Raw genomic sequence first — 14,462 nt, 5'->3', positions numbered from 1 at the left:
ATATATATATGGTAGTTTTTTATTTTTATTATTTTTATTTTTATAGATATTTAAATTCAAAAATAATAACTTATTATTAACTAAATAACTAATTATTCCATGCGGCTTTTTTTTTAGGCTGCCACTTCCTCTCCTTTTAATAATATATAGATTTTCCTAATTACCATTTATAGCTACTATTTAGTTATTACTAACTTGTATCACTTGCACTCAAACGTGCAACGTATACAGCCTGTGTTAACTGTATTCGCTCTCGCAACAAATACAACGTGTATCAACTGTATTAGTTCGCACAATTATATTCGTTCGTGCTACAAATACAATTTGTATCCACTGCAATCAAGGTGAAATACAAGGGTGTATACAAAGGATATAATTTGTATCGATTGTATACGGGTGTATACAGAGGATACAATATGTATCAACTGTATTTGTTCGTGCAATGAATACAACTAAGGTGAAATACTAAAATACAGAAAGCGTTCTAACCAACTGAGCTACAAGTGCTTGTTGCTTTCTTATTTCAGTCAAAACAATTCTTATTTCATGGATTTGCTATAAAATTCAAATACAGCTACGAATGGTAAATTTACCGAAACTATAGCTACAAATGGTAAATACAGTGTAAATGTTCAATGGGCCTTCCTAGCTATTTACAATGTGAAAATTTAAAAAGTATCCTTTTTAGATCTTTTATGTGTAAAAAATAGATTTCTTATGTGTATAAGTAAATCTCTCATGTGTTAAGATAGAGATAGGATCATAAAACTAAACACAAGTTTGTAAATACCCACAAAACCATTTGACCCCATTGAATTGTTCCATTAAAAACGCCATGTCATATATTATATAGGGTTATAATGTATTCGAAAAACACCTTTAAAAAAAAACAGCAAAGCACTTCTTTTTGGGTAGTTACACATTTGGCACAGCCAAACTATTTACCGTCTCTAGCCCATTATATATAGTTACACAAATAGCCTGCCAGATTTAATGTTTACTTTTTTTAGCCTGCATACATAGATTATACGTAGTTACAAATATACTACATATAAATTATACATATATTATACCTCCTCTGGCTATTATATTTTCCGGCTATTTTTTTGTTCGAGCGGCTATTTAAGTTAAATTTTTAATATTTTTTTCCCCTCACTTTCTCTTTGGGCCGGTCAGACTTGTAAACGTTTTAGCCCATGCATCCTCAAGAAGTTAACAAGACAGCCCTTTCATTAGCTTTTTGGGTTTGCGTTAGCATTTAAACCTCCTTTTATCTCCTTTCAAGTTTCGTTGTTAGCAACTTCATCTCCATGTACACGCAATGCATGAGAAAGATAACCAAGAAAATGCAAAGTCTTCTTTACAAACATGAATATTAGCTATATTCTGCAAGTTTCAACCAATAACCCCATAATATGGTTACTTAAACATTCAAAACAAAAGATAATTCTTTCTTCACAATAGGTGATTCCTCAGGAAGAGGTTGCTTCAGCTATGTTAAATGATTCCAAGAATTATGCTAGTAAAAACTTTTTCTTCTTTATATAGTCTTTAACTGTGTTAGCTTTCTTCAGACAAACACCTTCACGACAAAAACAACCTTTTTGAGGTTCCTTGTCTTTATCCTAAACTTTCTTCATTTTGCAGGCTTCTGCTTAGTTTTGTTTTTATTTCATTTCACATGCTTTTTTTAGGTGAAAATGGGACCACGTTTGCTGCATGGGACTCTTCATGCTACCATATATGAAGTTGATAAGATAAGGGGTGGCTGTGGTGATTGTTGTGGCCCGGTAATCTTTTCACACACTTAACTTAATTTATCTTTGTTTATATCAGGAACAACTTTATGATTTTAACTTCTGTGTATGCATTTTCTGTTCTATAATATCATTGCAGTTCTGTGTATCCATATAATAACATCACAATCATTCTATATTCACTTGACTCTAGATTCGAAATTTGCTCTATAGGATCAGATAATATGCAATGCAAAAAAGAGATAGAAAGAAAGGAGGAGGAAGAAAATTTGACAAGTTAATTTGTGTGCTAGTAGTCGTTGCTCATTGTTCACATGGTTAAGAGGCATATTTGTAGTAAAACTATGAAATCATGGTTCATTGTCAATGAACTCATTCAATATGTTATTGTTGCTTCGAGTGGGGCAGGATTTTCACGAAAGAGGTTCATAATATGAAGAAGTGTCGGGGCAAAGGGAAAGACTAACCTTAACCCGCCTAAATTTTAACTCGCCTTGTCATGTCCCGTTTAATATTTCTTCCTACTTTTTCCTAATTAAGCCTGAGACTGCATGAACTCATTAGTTTGAGGCTTAATATATACAAATGAATTCTCAATAGTCAATATACTGTTTACATGTATGTTGCTGATTTCTGATACTTGATCTTTGATAAAGATCCGCTTTGTAGCCTCTAACGTCTTTCTGATCTTCATATTGTTATCGTAGACTGCATCTCCCCAGAAAGTATCAAGAAGATTTCTAAACAATGTCAAGAAATTGTTCTTTTGTGCGCCAGAGGTACTATGTCTATACAACCAGCATTATGTTTGCACTTGTATTGACTTGTGAGCTTCAATTCTCTCTGTCCATTACTTGCTTTAAGCTTTTCAAAACCTGTATTGATAATATTGCAGATTTCTGGTACAAAATTCTATGCAACAATAGATTTAGATAAGGCAAGAGTTGGGAGGACCAGAATCTTTGAAAATGACCCTTCCAACCCTCGGTGGTATGAAACATTTCGTATTTATTGTGCACATGAGATTTCTAACATCATTTTTACAATAAAAGATGAGAATCCTGTTAGCGCGACACTAATTGGAAGAGCTTATCTTCCTGTTGAGGAAGTCTTGAATAGATATGTAGTCGATAGATGGGTACCAATAGTAGATGAAGACGGCTATCCAATAAGTGGTCGTTCAAAAATCCATGTAAGGTTGCAGTTCTTTAATGTTAAACAAGACAGTAATTGGTCTAGAGGAATTAGTTCCGCGGCATTTGGAGGAGTCCCTTATACCTTCTTTAAAGAGAGACAAGGTTGTCAAGTTACACTCTATCCTGATGCAGACATCTCAGATGATGATATCACAAACTATCTCAAGTCTCAAGGACTTTTCGAACCTCAAAGATGTTGGGAAGACATTTTTGATGCAATCAACAATGCAAAGCACTTAATTTATATAGCTGGTTGGTCTGTATATACTAAAATCACCTTGATAAGAAACCCAAAGAGGCCAAAGATCGGTGGAGACCTTACTCTTGGCGAGCTTCTTAAAAAGAAGGCGAGTGAGGGTGTTAATGTTCTCTTGCTAATTTGGGATGACAGAACTTCAGTTGAGGTCTTAAAAAGAGATGGACTAATGTCAACCCATGATCAAGAAACTGCAGAGTATTTTAAGAACACAGAAGTCCATTGTTGTTTGTGTCCGCGCAACCCTGACAGTGGAAGGACTGTAACTCAGGGGTTTCAGGTTGGTACAATGTTTACTCACCATCAAAAGACTATTGTGGTAGACAGTGAAATTCCAGGAGGGATGTCACAGAAAAGAATGATAGTTAGCTTTCTTGGTGGTATTGATCTTTGTGATGGGCGATATGACACTCGTGAACACTCCTTATTCAGGACATTGGATACAGTTCATAAACAAGATTTCCATCAGCCTAATTTTCCAGGGTCTTCAATCGCGAAAGGTGGTCCAAGAGAGCCCTGGCATGACATTCATTGCAGGCTAGAAGGACCTGTTGCTTGGGATGCCTTGTATAATTTTGAGCAAAGGTGGCGAAAACAGATTGGAAATAGATTTATCTATTCTATGACTGAGCTTGATAAATTTATTATTCGTCCAACAGAGGTTACAGCATCGAAGGATAGAGAAACGTGGAACGTTCAGATATTTCGATCCATTGATGGTGGTGCTGTTGTTGACTTCCCTGGAAAACCAGAAGAAGCTGCTGAAGTAGGCCTTGTTACCGGCAAGGATAATGTCATTGATCAAAGCATCCATGATGCATACATTAGTGCCATTCGTCGAGCTAAGAATTTCATTTACATTGAAAACCAATACTTTGTTGGAAGCTGCTATGGTTGGAAACCATCAGAAGATATAAAGCTCGAGGACATCGGAGCTTTGCATCTTATCCCAAAGGAGCTCTCACTTAAGATAGTGAGCAAGATTCAAGCAGGAGAGAGATTTACAGTTTACGTTGTTATTCCAATGTGGCCAGAAGGTATACCAGAAAGTGATTCAGTTCAGGCAATTTTAGATTGGCAAAGAAGGACAATGGAAATGATGTATACAGACATATGTAATGCCCTTCAGGCTAAAGGAATTACTAATGCTGATCCTAGAGATTACTTGACATTTTTCTGCCTTGGCAACCGTGAAGTCGAAAAGCCTGGAGAATACAAACCTCCTGAGAAACCAGATCCTGATACTGATTATGCTAGAGCTCAAGAGTTCAGGCGTTTTATGATCTATGTTCATTCAAAAATGATGATTGGTAAGTCAACAATTTACCATTTTCAGCTTTATGTTCTACTAGAATTTGATCAAACTAATGCTAGCTTCTTTCCTTTTTTCTTTTTCCTTCTTGAAGTTGATGATGAATATATCATAACTGGATCCGCGAACATAAATCAAAGGTCAATGGATGGTGCAAGAGACTCAGAGATCGCTATGGGCGGCTACCAACCATATCATCTTGCAGCTAATCAACTACCAAGAGGAAAAATATATGGTTTTCGAATGGCATTATGGTGTGAGCATCTGAACTATGCAGATGATTCGTTTGTCGATCCAACGAGTCTAGAATGTGTTAGGAAAGTAAATGGTATGGCTGATGAGAGTTGGAAGCTATATTCTAGTGATACATTTGATTTAGATCTTCCAGGCCACCTTCTTAGCTACCCTATAAATATTTCAAACACTGGACAGATTACAGCAATTCCTGGATTTAACTTCTTCCCAGACACAAAAGCTTCTGTTCTTGGCACCAAGTCTCAGTTACTACCACCTATCCTCACTACATGATGTATGTACACTTCTAGAATGATACCAACCAAGAACATGTAATATCTGTAAATGTGACACTTTGGAATAATTCTTTGAGTTATAACCATTTACCAAAATTCATTTGTACTCGGGTTAAAAAGGGCAGCCTGGTGCACAAAGCATCCCGCACCCCAAGAGGTGTGACGTAGGCAGCCTACCTTAACGCAAGCGTTAGTGGCTGATTCCACGACTTGAACCGGTGATCTATCTTAACAAGCGTTAGTGGCTGATTCCACGACTTGGACCTGTAACCTATAACACGGAGACAACTTTTTCGTTGCTCCAAGGCTCCCCTTCTCATTAATACTCAGGTTATGAAGTGGTTTATAGTTGGATGATGTTAGCAGCATATTATAGCAAACATATAAACCTTTGGTTCCCTTATTGCATTCAGGTCCTTTTGTTTCTAGACCACCCTTCAGAAGAAAAGAATCACATGTTTGGTCGAGTCCTTGGATTGGAAAAACTTTCCTCTTTTAGTGGGCCTTACGCAATATGAATCCGATTAGTCGGGCCAGTAAGTTTCCGAAGACCGGATGATTAAATAAAGAAACAAAAAAGAATCACATATTTGGTTCTTGCCTCATTTAGAACAGCATTTGGTCAATGGGGAAATGGTTTCATTCAATTTGCTTCTTTTTCTTTTGCTTGAAATTATTGTCCTGGTAAAAAGAATCTCAATGGACAAAGGCCTTATTACTTTAATTACTCTAGTCTCTAGGTGAGTTCCATTAAAAGGATTATTGAGTGCAAGAATGAGGCAATGCAATAATACATTATTGTCGAGTTATACAAGAAAAACAAAAACTAAAAGGGGAAAATTTAGGATTCTAAATTCTAATAAAAATTAAGTTATTGAATTTACACCTATTGTGAGAGAGATCCCCACCTATATAGACCTCCCTTTCCTAATCTATTTGGTTTCATTATCTCCAACCGGAGGGTCTTAAAATTAAAAGCAAGTAGTTATAAATAGAGAGAAATATAACATTTGCCATTAACCTACTCTCTGTAATAACATCTCTATATGACAACACTTCACTATAAAAGTCAAGTTTTTTCGAAACCAATTTTCATGTTATGTTATGATATATGTTCTATATAACGGCACTTCACTATAACACCTAAAAATATTCGGAACAAACGAGACTGTTATAGAGAGGTTTGACTGTAATTGGGAAAACTAATGTTAAGGAAGAAGAAGAATAAAGTTTTTCGCCTCTTGCTTGATATGCGTAAATAATAAGGAAGGCACACAATAGAGAAAATCATCTTTCTCTTGAATCCAAGACTTCATAATCAAGAAGATTCAAATTATTTTGCTTTTCTTTCTCGTTTTCCACCAAAATCAAGCTAAGAAAAGTAAATTATTTTCTCTCATTTTCTCCACTATTTATCCTCTTTTCCTAGTGGCCAAGCATAAAGAAATAGTAAAATAAATAGTGCATTTTAATTGGATAAAAGTAGATAAAAGAATAGCACAAACAAAAGGAGCCAAATTTCAAAGCTGCCAACTTGGAGAATTTTCTACCTTTCCAAAATGGAACCGTGGAAGGACAAATTTGTCTTTTCCTTCAACAAGAATTCTCAAAAGGACCCACAACCCATACATTTACCCACCTCCATTAGCACCAGTCCAGCAAGCCTGCACAGCTACCCCCCCCCCTCCAGTAACCCCCCCCTCTTTCATCACCATTTTCCCATCTCCATTCTTGACTTTCTTCTACAAATCCACAAAACATATTGATAAAACCAAGGGGAAAAAAACATAAATAAGAACAAACACACCTATCTGAATTTTTATTTTTTATTTTTTTCCCTTCTTGTTTACTGCTTAATTACATAAGAGCAAAGAAGCAGAAAAAGGCTGAGAAATCGTAAGTAATGCAACCCCAGAAAATTTTATTCATTTTAACACCCAAATCTCTATTTTTTTCCTAGAAAAAATTGGAAAGTTTGAATCTCTTTAGTTTAAACTGCAGGTAAGATGAATTTTGTGTCAGTATTGGAGGTCCAGAAGTTCAAATCGATGCTTTGACGAATACCCATTTGTTTATTTCACAGTGTAAATGCAACTTTGTAGATCAGTAGCCTCCTGGATTTCACGTTTCTTCGCTTGCATGGGGTCAGTCATTTGATTTTAATTTCGTTTTCATATAAAACATTCTGCTATCCCTTTTCTATTTTCCCCTTTTGGGGTTGGTGGTTTTGTATTTCACACACACACACACACTCATATACACTCCCCTCAAGGGTTGGTTGAGTCGTTGAGGCTAAGATAAAAACCTGGAGATCTCAGTCCCCATTTGTGCTTGTGGCCTGTAGCTGGTTGCCTGGTAGATTAGTTGAGGTATAAGCACTGAGTCTATCTTTTTATGTACTCTCTCGTCTCAATTTATGTGATCGTATTTGACTGAGTACGGAATTTGACAAAGACAGAAAAACTAAAACATCCCATATATATTTCTATGGCTATTAGTTATCTCATTAAGTGATTAAGGTTAAAAAGGGAAGTCAAAGTTAAACTATTTCTAAATATAGAAATGTGTCATTCGTTTGGAAAAGAATTAGTGTCGGATAAATTGGGAGAGAGGGAGTGATACACTGTAAATAAATGACAGAAGGAATGAAAAGTTAGAAAGTTTGATAATAATATTTTTTAGAATGCTTTTCTTGGTTTAGTGGGCAATAATTGGCTTTTATTTGGTGGTTTGGAATCTGAGGTACTTGCTTATAGGCTAAGCAAGCAATAATAGTGAATAGAAAGGAAGATGAGCTGGTGCTTCTTTTTCTGTTTCTTTTTGGTTTTTTTCTTCCCATGCTTTTGCTTGTTATGTTGAGGGAGTTTGTTGCTAGAATGTTATATTCTATATGTAATTGTCTTGCTAGCTACAGTATCAAATGCTTTGCTTCTAGCCATGTATAATATATGTTGTTTAAAAATCGAAATTGAGGCATGTTTTAGACGTATGCCTTTGTGTTCTGTTTTGGGGTTTTTTGTTGAATATCTTCGAGCCGTCATTGGTGCGATGATGGAAAAGTTGAAGGAGACATGGAGGGCACTTTTTAATGTAAGAGTTTATTTCTGTACTATGTCTCAAATTTGGTGTATAGTAGATTGAGGATTCCGTTTCCATTTCTGGAAAGCTTCGATGCCATTTTTCATTTTGCTATAAGATACTAATTATCTTCTTCCGTGTAATGATAGCTAGGATTAGTTAAGCACCCAAAGGCTGAAAAAGTATTGTATAAGTTCGCTGATCTCCTTGAACAATTTGTTCTCAAAGAAAGTTCCTTTTGTGGGTTATACTACTATAGAGCAAGATGAGTCAAATATGAGTAGAGGAATTTGTTTAAGTAGTACTCCGAGCTACACTATTTCATGACAAAAACTTATCTTTTGCATTGCATTCAGTGGACTAGCTTTTGATTTTTGAACACTTCCCTATTGGAGTTTTGAAGATAACTTTGGGTTAATTGTCTCCTATTTTTAAAGTTTTGATTGAAATGATAGCGATGTGAGCAATTCTGGAAGCATATTATTGCTTTATTTTCTACTTTGGGCATTGGAGAAGGGGTTGGTTCCTCTAGCAGACCTCTTAAATCTTAATCTTTCAGTGAAGAAATCCCTGTTAGTTAGAATGGTTTTAAAGTCCTTTTTGGTAGTATTGGAACCACAGCAGATGACCTGATCCGTTCCTGAACAATGCAATCAGAAATACTTAATGCGTTCCAGTACTCTATATTTTCTTTTAGGAAATCCGAATTTGGCTTGAAAGACAAATTATTAGGTATTGGAATTAGGGGTGGGCATCGGTCGGTTCGGTTCGGTTTTGTAGAATTTCGGTTCGGTTTTTGGTTTGTGATTTTAATAACCAAAACTGAACCATAATAACTTCGGTTCGGTTTAATCGGTTCGGTTTTCGGTGGAATTTCGGTTCGGTTAATCCAAGTGCTTCTACTGTCTTCAAGAAAATTCCAACATCTCTACGTTCTTCAAATTCATATAGTTCCCTTTATGATAATCCCTTGACTGAGCTAAGACAAAACAGAAGCAGCGGCAGTGGAAGCACTATAGGAGAAGCATTGGGTGTTCATTTGCTCCAAAACCAACTCAATGAGACACCAAATAAACCTGAAAAATCCAATCTTTGTGATAAAGAAAATGCTTTACCGTTTAATTGGACAAATAAGGTTGTGAATAAAGAGTCTGCTTTGAATGACTCGGTTCTGAAGGCATCTTCACTTCAGTTATGTATACAAAAGAATGAACCAGAGTCCAAGATTGGGTTGAAAATTTGGGAACATGCGGATACAGAAAACCGAACAGAGTCCAAGATTGGGTTGAAAATTCGGTTCTTCGGTTTTTCGGTTTAACCGAAAACCGAACCATTAAAACTGACCACCGAACATTTAAAAACAATAAATCACAAACCGACCGAATAAATCGAAATTTTCGGTTCGGACGGTTTTTTCGGTTCGGTCGGTATTATGCCCACCCCTAATTGGAATGAGAAGTGCTCAGGTGGAGTGGATTGGATAGTGGGGATTCAAACCCCAACTAATTTGAGATTGAAGTGTAATTGTTGTAGTTGGTAGCCTAAATTTTAGGTTCTCGAAAAATTTAGATTCTTTAAATCTCCCATATATTCCTGCATTGTCATACAATTTCTGCATCGGTGAAGAGGTGTAAGAGGCTGGCCCTGGAGGGTCTAAGGAGAGGTAGAGGCAGGCTGAAAAAGTATTAGGGAGAGATGATTAGGCAAGATATGGCGTTGCTCCAGCTTACTGGGGGCATGACCATGGATAGGAAGGTGTATTGGTTGAAAATTAAGGTAGAGGGTTAGGACAGGTAGCCGAGCGTTGTCCTTGTCGGTATCAGTAGCTTTAGTACGTGATTTAGTTGCTGCCATGTGACCAGGAGGTCACGGGTTCGAGCCATGGAAACAGCCTCTTGCAGAAATGCAGTGTAAGGCTGCGTACAATAGATCCTTGCGGTTTGGCCCTTCCTCGGACCCCGCGCATAGCGGGAGCTTAGTGCACCGGGCTGCCTTTTTTTTGTGTATTCTCGTATCCCTTGACTTCTGTGATTACTTGTTATGGTTTTCGCGTCGGCCTTCTGATTGTAGTACCTAGTATATTTAGTTTTGTATTTTTGCTTCGGTTTTCTAATTGGTATGCTTGTTGTTGTTGCCCTTCCTTTTACCTATCTTAAGCCGAGGGTCCTCCGGAAACAACCTCTTTGCCTTCTTGAAGGGGTAGGGGTAAGGTCTGCGTACACACTACCCTCCCCAAATCCCACTTGTGGGACTACACTGGATCTTTTGTTGTTGTTGTCATACAATTTCTAAGCTTTAGTTTGCATAGCTCTGTCATGACATTTTGTTGTGTGTGTGTGGTGTATTCCTAACGTGGAGATATATTCATATTTTTTATAAGTCTAAACCACATGGTAGGGTACACCCTAGACCCTGGGAAGCTAGCTGAAAGTTGAGTGGATGTCGGGTTATTGTAAGATAAATGGACGATAAGATCTCCATATTCCTCTTGAGGCCTATTTTCAGCTCTTATTTATCAAAGTTGTATACCAGGCAATGTGGGAAAACCACTTTATTGGGGTCTCTGGTCTCCCACTCAGCGGTGCTAAGAGGAATAATGTCACCATTGACTCTCTTTAATTCCAAGAAGGGGAGAGGAAGGGTGAAGGATGGAGAAACCAAAAGTTTACTTTTCTTGGGCGGAGTACTGGTGATTTGCTTCCTCTACTATGACTATAAAAGACGTAAAAGATGTTCATTCCTTTTTGTCTAATTTTATTGGGGTTGAAAAGGCTGGAACATTTTCCTGCTATTATCAAAGAAGGGAAATACTCTTAACATATAGTGCATCTGGTTTGCTTTTATCCTCTCATGCTTCCTTTCTTAACCCAACCAAATGCATGAGGTAGCTAAATAGCAAGTATCATTTATGTAGGCACTCCCTTATAGTACAACTCTTTCACTTCCACTACATTGTCATCACATCAAATATGCCGTTAGACCAGCAAATAACATGGGGCATAACTTTTTTAGCCTTGCTTGGATGTTTTGTTTTGCTTTGATGCCAGTATGTCAGGAGGAAATCCAACTGTTTTTATAACTTTATGTGAGACTTAATAACTAGTCACTTTGAGATTTAAAAAAAAGTAAAGTTTAGTAATGCTTTTGGGTTGTATGTTGACTTCCTTAATTGCTTTTCTAAGTACCTGAATTTGAGAATTTTCACTAGTTGTTTGTGAAGTAAGACTTCCTTGATTTTTGATGTGTTTGTGGATATTCACGACTGACGTGATTATGTCAACCAATGATTTATACATGGTAAACTGCAGTTCAAATGTCTCAAAGTTGCTTAAACCAATTAATAGTAGGCTTGCAATATATTTATAAAGTATAGGTCGATCACTGTTTTGATTGTTATCAGTTATTACATGGGACTTGTCGTGTCACTTGCACAATGATATAGCCATATAGGGGCCATTGTTGTAACAGATCTTACATGCCCCTGGATGAAAGGGGGGGGGGGGGGGAGCACTGGTTGTTATGAAATGGATCTCAAACTTAACAATATAATAATATCATGAGATTTTTGTGCATTTGTTCCCTTATATCTTGTTGACAGCATACAGGGTTTTTTTTTTTCCTTTCTGGTTAAACTAATCATCTTTTATGGTTATAAACCTGATTGTAACAGAGCAGAAGTTGTCTTGGGTGCTGTATAAAGCCTCCACATGTTATTTCAGTGGATAGGCCATCCAAAGGACAGAAAGTTCAGGGTAAACGCTTGAGGAAACGTAGTTCAAGGGACGACTTCTGGAGCAGTAGTGCTTGTGAGATGGAGAATAGCGCATTTCCTTCACAGAGAAGCATCTCGTCAATTAGTACTTCAAATCAGGGCCTTGATCCCCATAGTAGCTCCAGCACCACAAACAACAACTCTGAATTTGTAAATCATGGCAAGTGCATATTTCGGTCCTTTTTGCTTTCATCGCGTATCATGGCTATATTTTACCTAGTAGTACCCTTTCTTCGGGATATCCAAATAAGTATTTCCACAGATGGGAAGAATCAGGTTAATTGTGGTAAAGGACATGAAACCTAAATAAGATTTGTAGCTGTAGTGTCCTAAGGGCTATGTCAAAAAAAGAATAAAAGAGAAAAAAATTATCCTGCTATTACACCCGAGAGGATGTGTGGCTTATTGATCAATATATTGGATGAAAAACCATGAGAGATCAGCTGTCATATTCCAGCAGAGACAAAAACCGTTAGGTGATTACTTTCTGTCTGTCTAAACCTTGGTGCGTAGAGTTTGCCGCTATTTGTGTCGATGTGAGATTGAAGGTACTCGGTGGAATAGTCAAGATGGACAAAACCTGGCCCTTCTACCACCGTTATTGAAAAAAAATAGTCTCTACAATTGCGATTTGCAAATATATCAATTGATTCAAAGTTGTGTAATGGTTCATTAACACTTGGTGCGGATAAAACCAGCTCTATATACTGTTCATTCTTTTAGATTTGGCTTATTGCCCATGCAGAGATCCCATCGATCTGGGTGCACTAATTGAAGGAAGGCATGACCTAACTTTGGAAGCACAAGTGCTCTCCTTTTTTCATCTTAGCTTAGTTTTGTGCTTCTCTACATGTGTTTCTTGATATGCTGCTTTGAACATTGGCTGGAACAGGTCTAATTCTTTGGAGTAAAACTAGGCAAGAGTGGATTGGAAATAGAACACATCAGAAGCGTACTGCGGCTCGAGAACCTAAACTAAGGCGAGCATCTTTCCCTTCTAAACATTCCTCAGACATTGGTTCCCTGCTGCTGATGCTTTCAGAGTATCTACTTTTCATACAAGTGTAAATATATATGTGATGAGTGTATCATACTATCATTGCTTGCAGCTTTGATGCGAGTTACGAGACTTTGCTAGGGACCAACAAGCCTTTCCCTCATTCAATCCCTCTATCGGTGAGTCTTGTTAAACTAGCACGATTGTGGTATGTAGTTTTTTCAAGGCTACTTGCTGATTTTCTACATTTGAATTGTCAGGAAATGGTAGACTTTCTTGTTGATGTCTGGGAACAGGAAGGGCTGTATGATTGAACTGGTCTTAACCAACCATTGTATTTCTGTTTGTAAAGTTTACTGAAAGCAGGGCAAAAAAGATTAAAACAGTTATTTTTAGTCACAAGATTTGTATGTTTAAAAAGGAAATACCTGAAAACTTTTCAAATGGAGGAAAGGACCCTTCTTTAATTTGCTAATAAACGAATTTATTTTCAAGCATTCAAATGAGCTGCCTTACTTCTAGATAAATTTCAACAGTAGTATTGGTTATTATTATTTTTTTTTTTAATTTGGTTGAAGATTTTCGAAGACAACATATCTTCCTGTGTTCTTAGTCATGATTTCAATCATTTTGACTCTTATAACTTGCAAAAAGGTGTTTGTAGTGATCCTAAGGAAATATTACCTCCTTTCCATGGAGAATGAAGAAATCCAGAATACGATAGCCAATGCAAATTCGGACACTCAATATTTTAAATCTTTTTTCTATAAACAAAAATCAAAACTAAATATAATATACTACAAAAATATATACGAAAAAATTGTTTGATTTTTCCAATAATAATATGCTCAATCACCTACACCTTGCGCAGTTCAACACGAACGGTTGTAGTGAAGAGCAAACTTTATTTTGACTTATCTAAACGTGTCTTTTGTAAAAGTGAAATGATTCAAGTTATATACGCTGATATAGATTCTTTTTTTTTTTTTTTTTGTGCCGATAGTGAATGTTTAGCGTAAAAAATTATATGTAATTAGCATATAAGTAACCCGATAAACATTTTTTCAACGTTAGTAGATAAAGCTTTAACTCAAATTGAAATATTTTGTCTCAATTCTTAGCAGAGAGAAACTGTATGACTAACCGAACTAAGGGCACTTTTATTTGTCTATTTTTATCTTGACTTATCCAAATGTGTCTTGAGCAAAAGTGAAATATTTTCTCTTAATTCTTGGAACTTGCTGGGATAAATAAGGGAAAAGAAGATTTATTGAAGGTTTCTAGATCATTATTATGTTCACATTGACATAGGCATAAGGGTCAATTATGTAAGAACAGGTAGTGGGGAATTTCAAGCATTATATGATTGAATAAAAGAAGAGAATTAGGTGTATGAAGACACACACAGTGGCAGGCAGAGAATATAATAATGCAAAATGCCATGATTTGTAAAAGGAAGACTTACATGTCAATGTATATTATGTGCCAAACACACTTTGAATTTACTTAAACATAATAATTGACTAATACGTCTCTAAAGTTACTACTGTTACTAAAGCAGTCC

General features: G+C 36.5%; 2 protein-coding genes across 4 annotated transcripts; both read left to right on the top strand.

Annotated features, from left to right (window-relative positions):
• The first annotated feature begins 1,577 nt into the window (after window positions 1-1,577).
• On the top strand, window positions 1,578-5,119 carry LOC109238503 (phospholipase D alpha 1-like). Its single transcript, XM_019404978.1, has 5 exons — window positions 1,578-1,609; window positions 1,695-1,790; window positions 2,465-2,536; window positions 2,653-4,519; window positions 4,616-5,119. Exons 2-5 carry the CDS (start codon window positions 1,701-1,703, stop codon window positions 5,047-5,049), a joined length of 2,463 nt encoding a protein of 820 aa, XP_019260523.1. The 5' UTR covers window positions 1,578-1,609; window positions 1,695-1,700; the 3' UTR covers window positions 5,050-5,119.
• Window positions 5,120-6,732: 1,613 nt separating this feature from the next.
• LOC109238501 lies at window positions 6,733-13,404 on the top strand. Of its 3 annotated transcripts, none has more exons than XM_019404976.1 (6): window positions 6,733-6,947; window positions 7,053-7,195; window positions 11,805-12,061; window positions 12,794-12,881; window positions 13,011-13,077; window positions 13,159-13,404. In XM_019404976.1, the coding sequence occupies exons 2-6, from the start codon at window positions 7,140-7,142 to the stop codon at window positions 13,210-13,212; spliced, it is 522 nt and encodes a 173-aa protein (XP_019260521.1). In that variant the 5' UTR covers window positions 6,733-6,947; window positions 7,053-7,139; the 3' UTR covers window positions 13,213-13,404. The 3 variants fall into 3 exon arrangements, with proteins under 3 accessions (XP_019260521.1, XP_019260522.1, XP_019260520.1); XM_019404977.1 differs by having other exon boundaries at window positions 7,041-7,195; XM_019404975.1 differs by lacking the exons at window positions 6,733-6,947; window positions 7,053-7,195 and adding an exon at window positions 7,805-8,141 and having other exon boundaries at window positions 11,800-12,061.
• The last annotated feature ends 1,058 nt before the right edge of the window (window positions 13,405-14,462 follow it).

Source organism: Nicotiana attenuata, unplaced genomic scaffold, assembly GCF_001879085.1.
Source record: "Nicotiana attenuata strain UT unplaced genomic scaffold, NIATTr2, whole genome shotgun sequence".
NCBI classification, from domain to species: domain Eukaryota; kingdom Viridiplantae; phylum Streptophyta; class Magnoliopsida; order Solanales; family Solanaceae; genus Nicotiana; species Nicotiana attenuata.
Note: the sequence above shows the minus strand (reverse complement) of the source record. Positions and strands in the feature narration are given on the sequence as shown.

What these genes read in the sequence shown, in the direction of transcription:
- LOC109238503 (XM_019404978.1), top strand. Translation starts at nt 1,701, where the DNA reads ATGGGACCACGTTTGCTGCATGGGACTCTTCATGCTACCATATATGAA. An exon ending in GTGGTGATTGTTGTGGCCCG is followed by an intron (nt 1,791 to 2,464) that starts GTAATCTTTTCA and finishes TTGTTATCGTAG; the next exon opens with ACTGCATCTCCCCAGAAAGT. An exon ending in TCATTCAAAAATGATGATTG is followed by an intron (nt 4,520 to 4,615) that starts GTAAGTCAACAA and finishes TCCTTCTTGAAG; the next exon opens with TTGATGATGAATATATCATA.
- LOC109238501 (XM_019404975.1), top strand. Translation starts at nt 7,989, where the DNA reads ATGTATAATATATGTTGTTTAAAAATCGAAATTGAGGCATGTTTTAGA. An exon ending in CTCTGAATTTGTAAATCATG is followed by an intron (nt 12,062 to 12,793) that starts GCAAGTGCATAT and finishes TGGCTGGAACAG; the next exon opens with GTCTAATTCTTTGGAGTAAA. An exon ending in CTCATTCAATCCCTCTATCG is followed by an intron (nt 13,078 to 13,158) that starts GTGAGTCTTGTT and finishes TTGAATTGTCAG; the next exon opens with GAAATGGTAGACTTTCTTGT.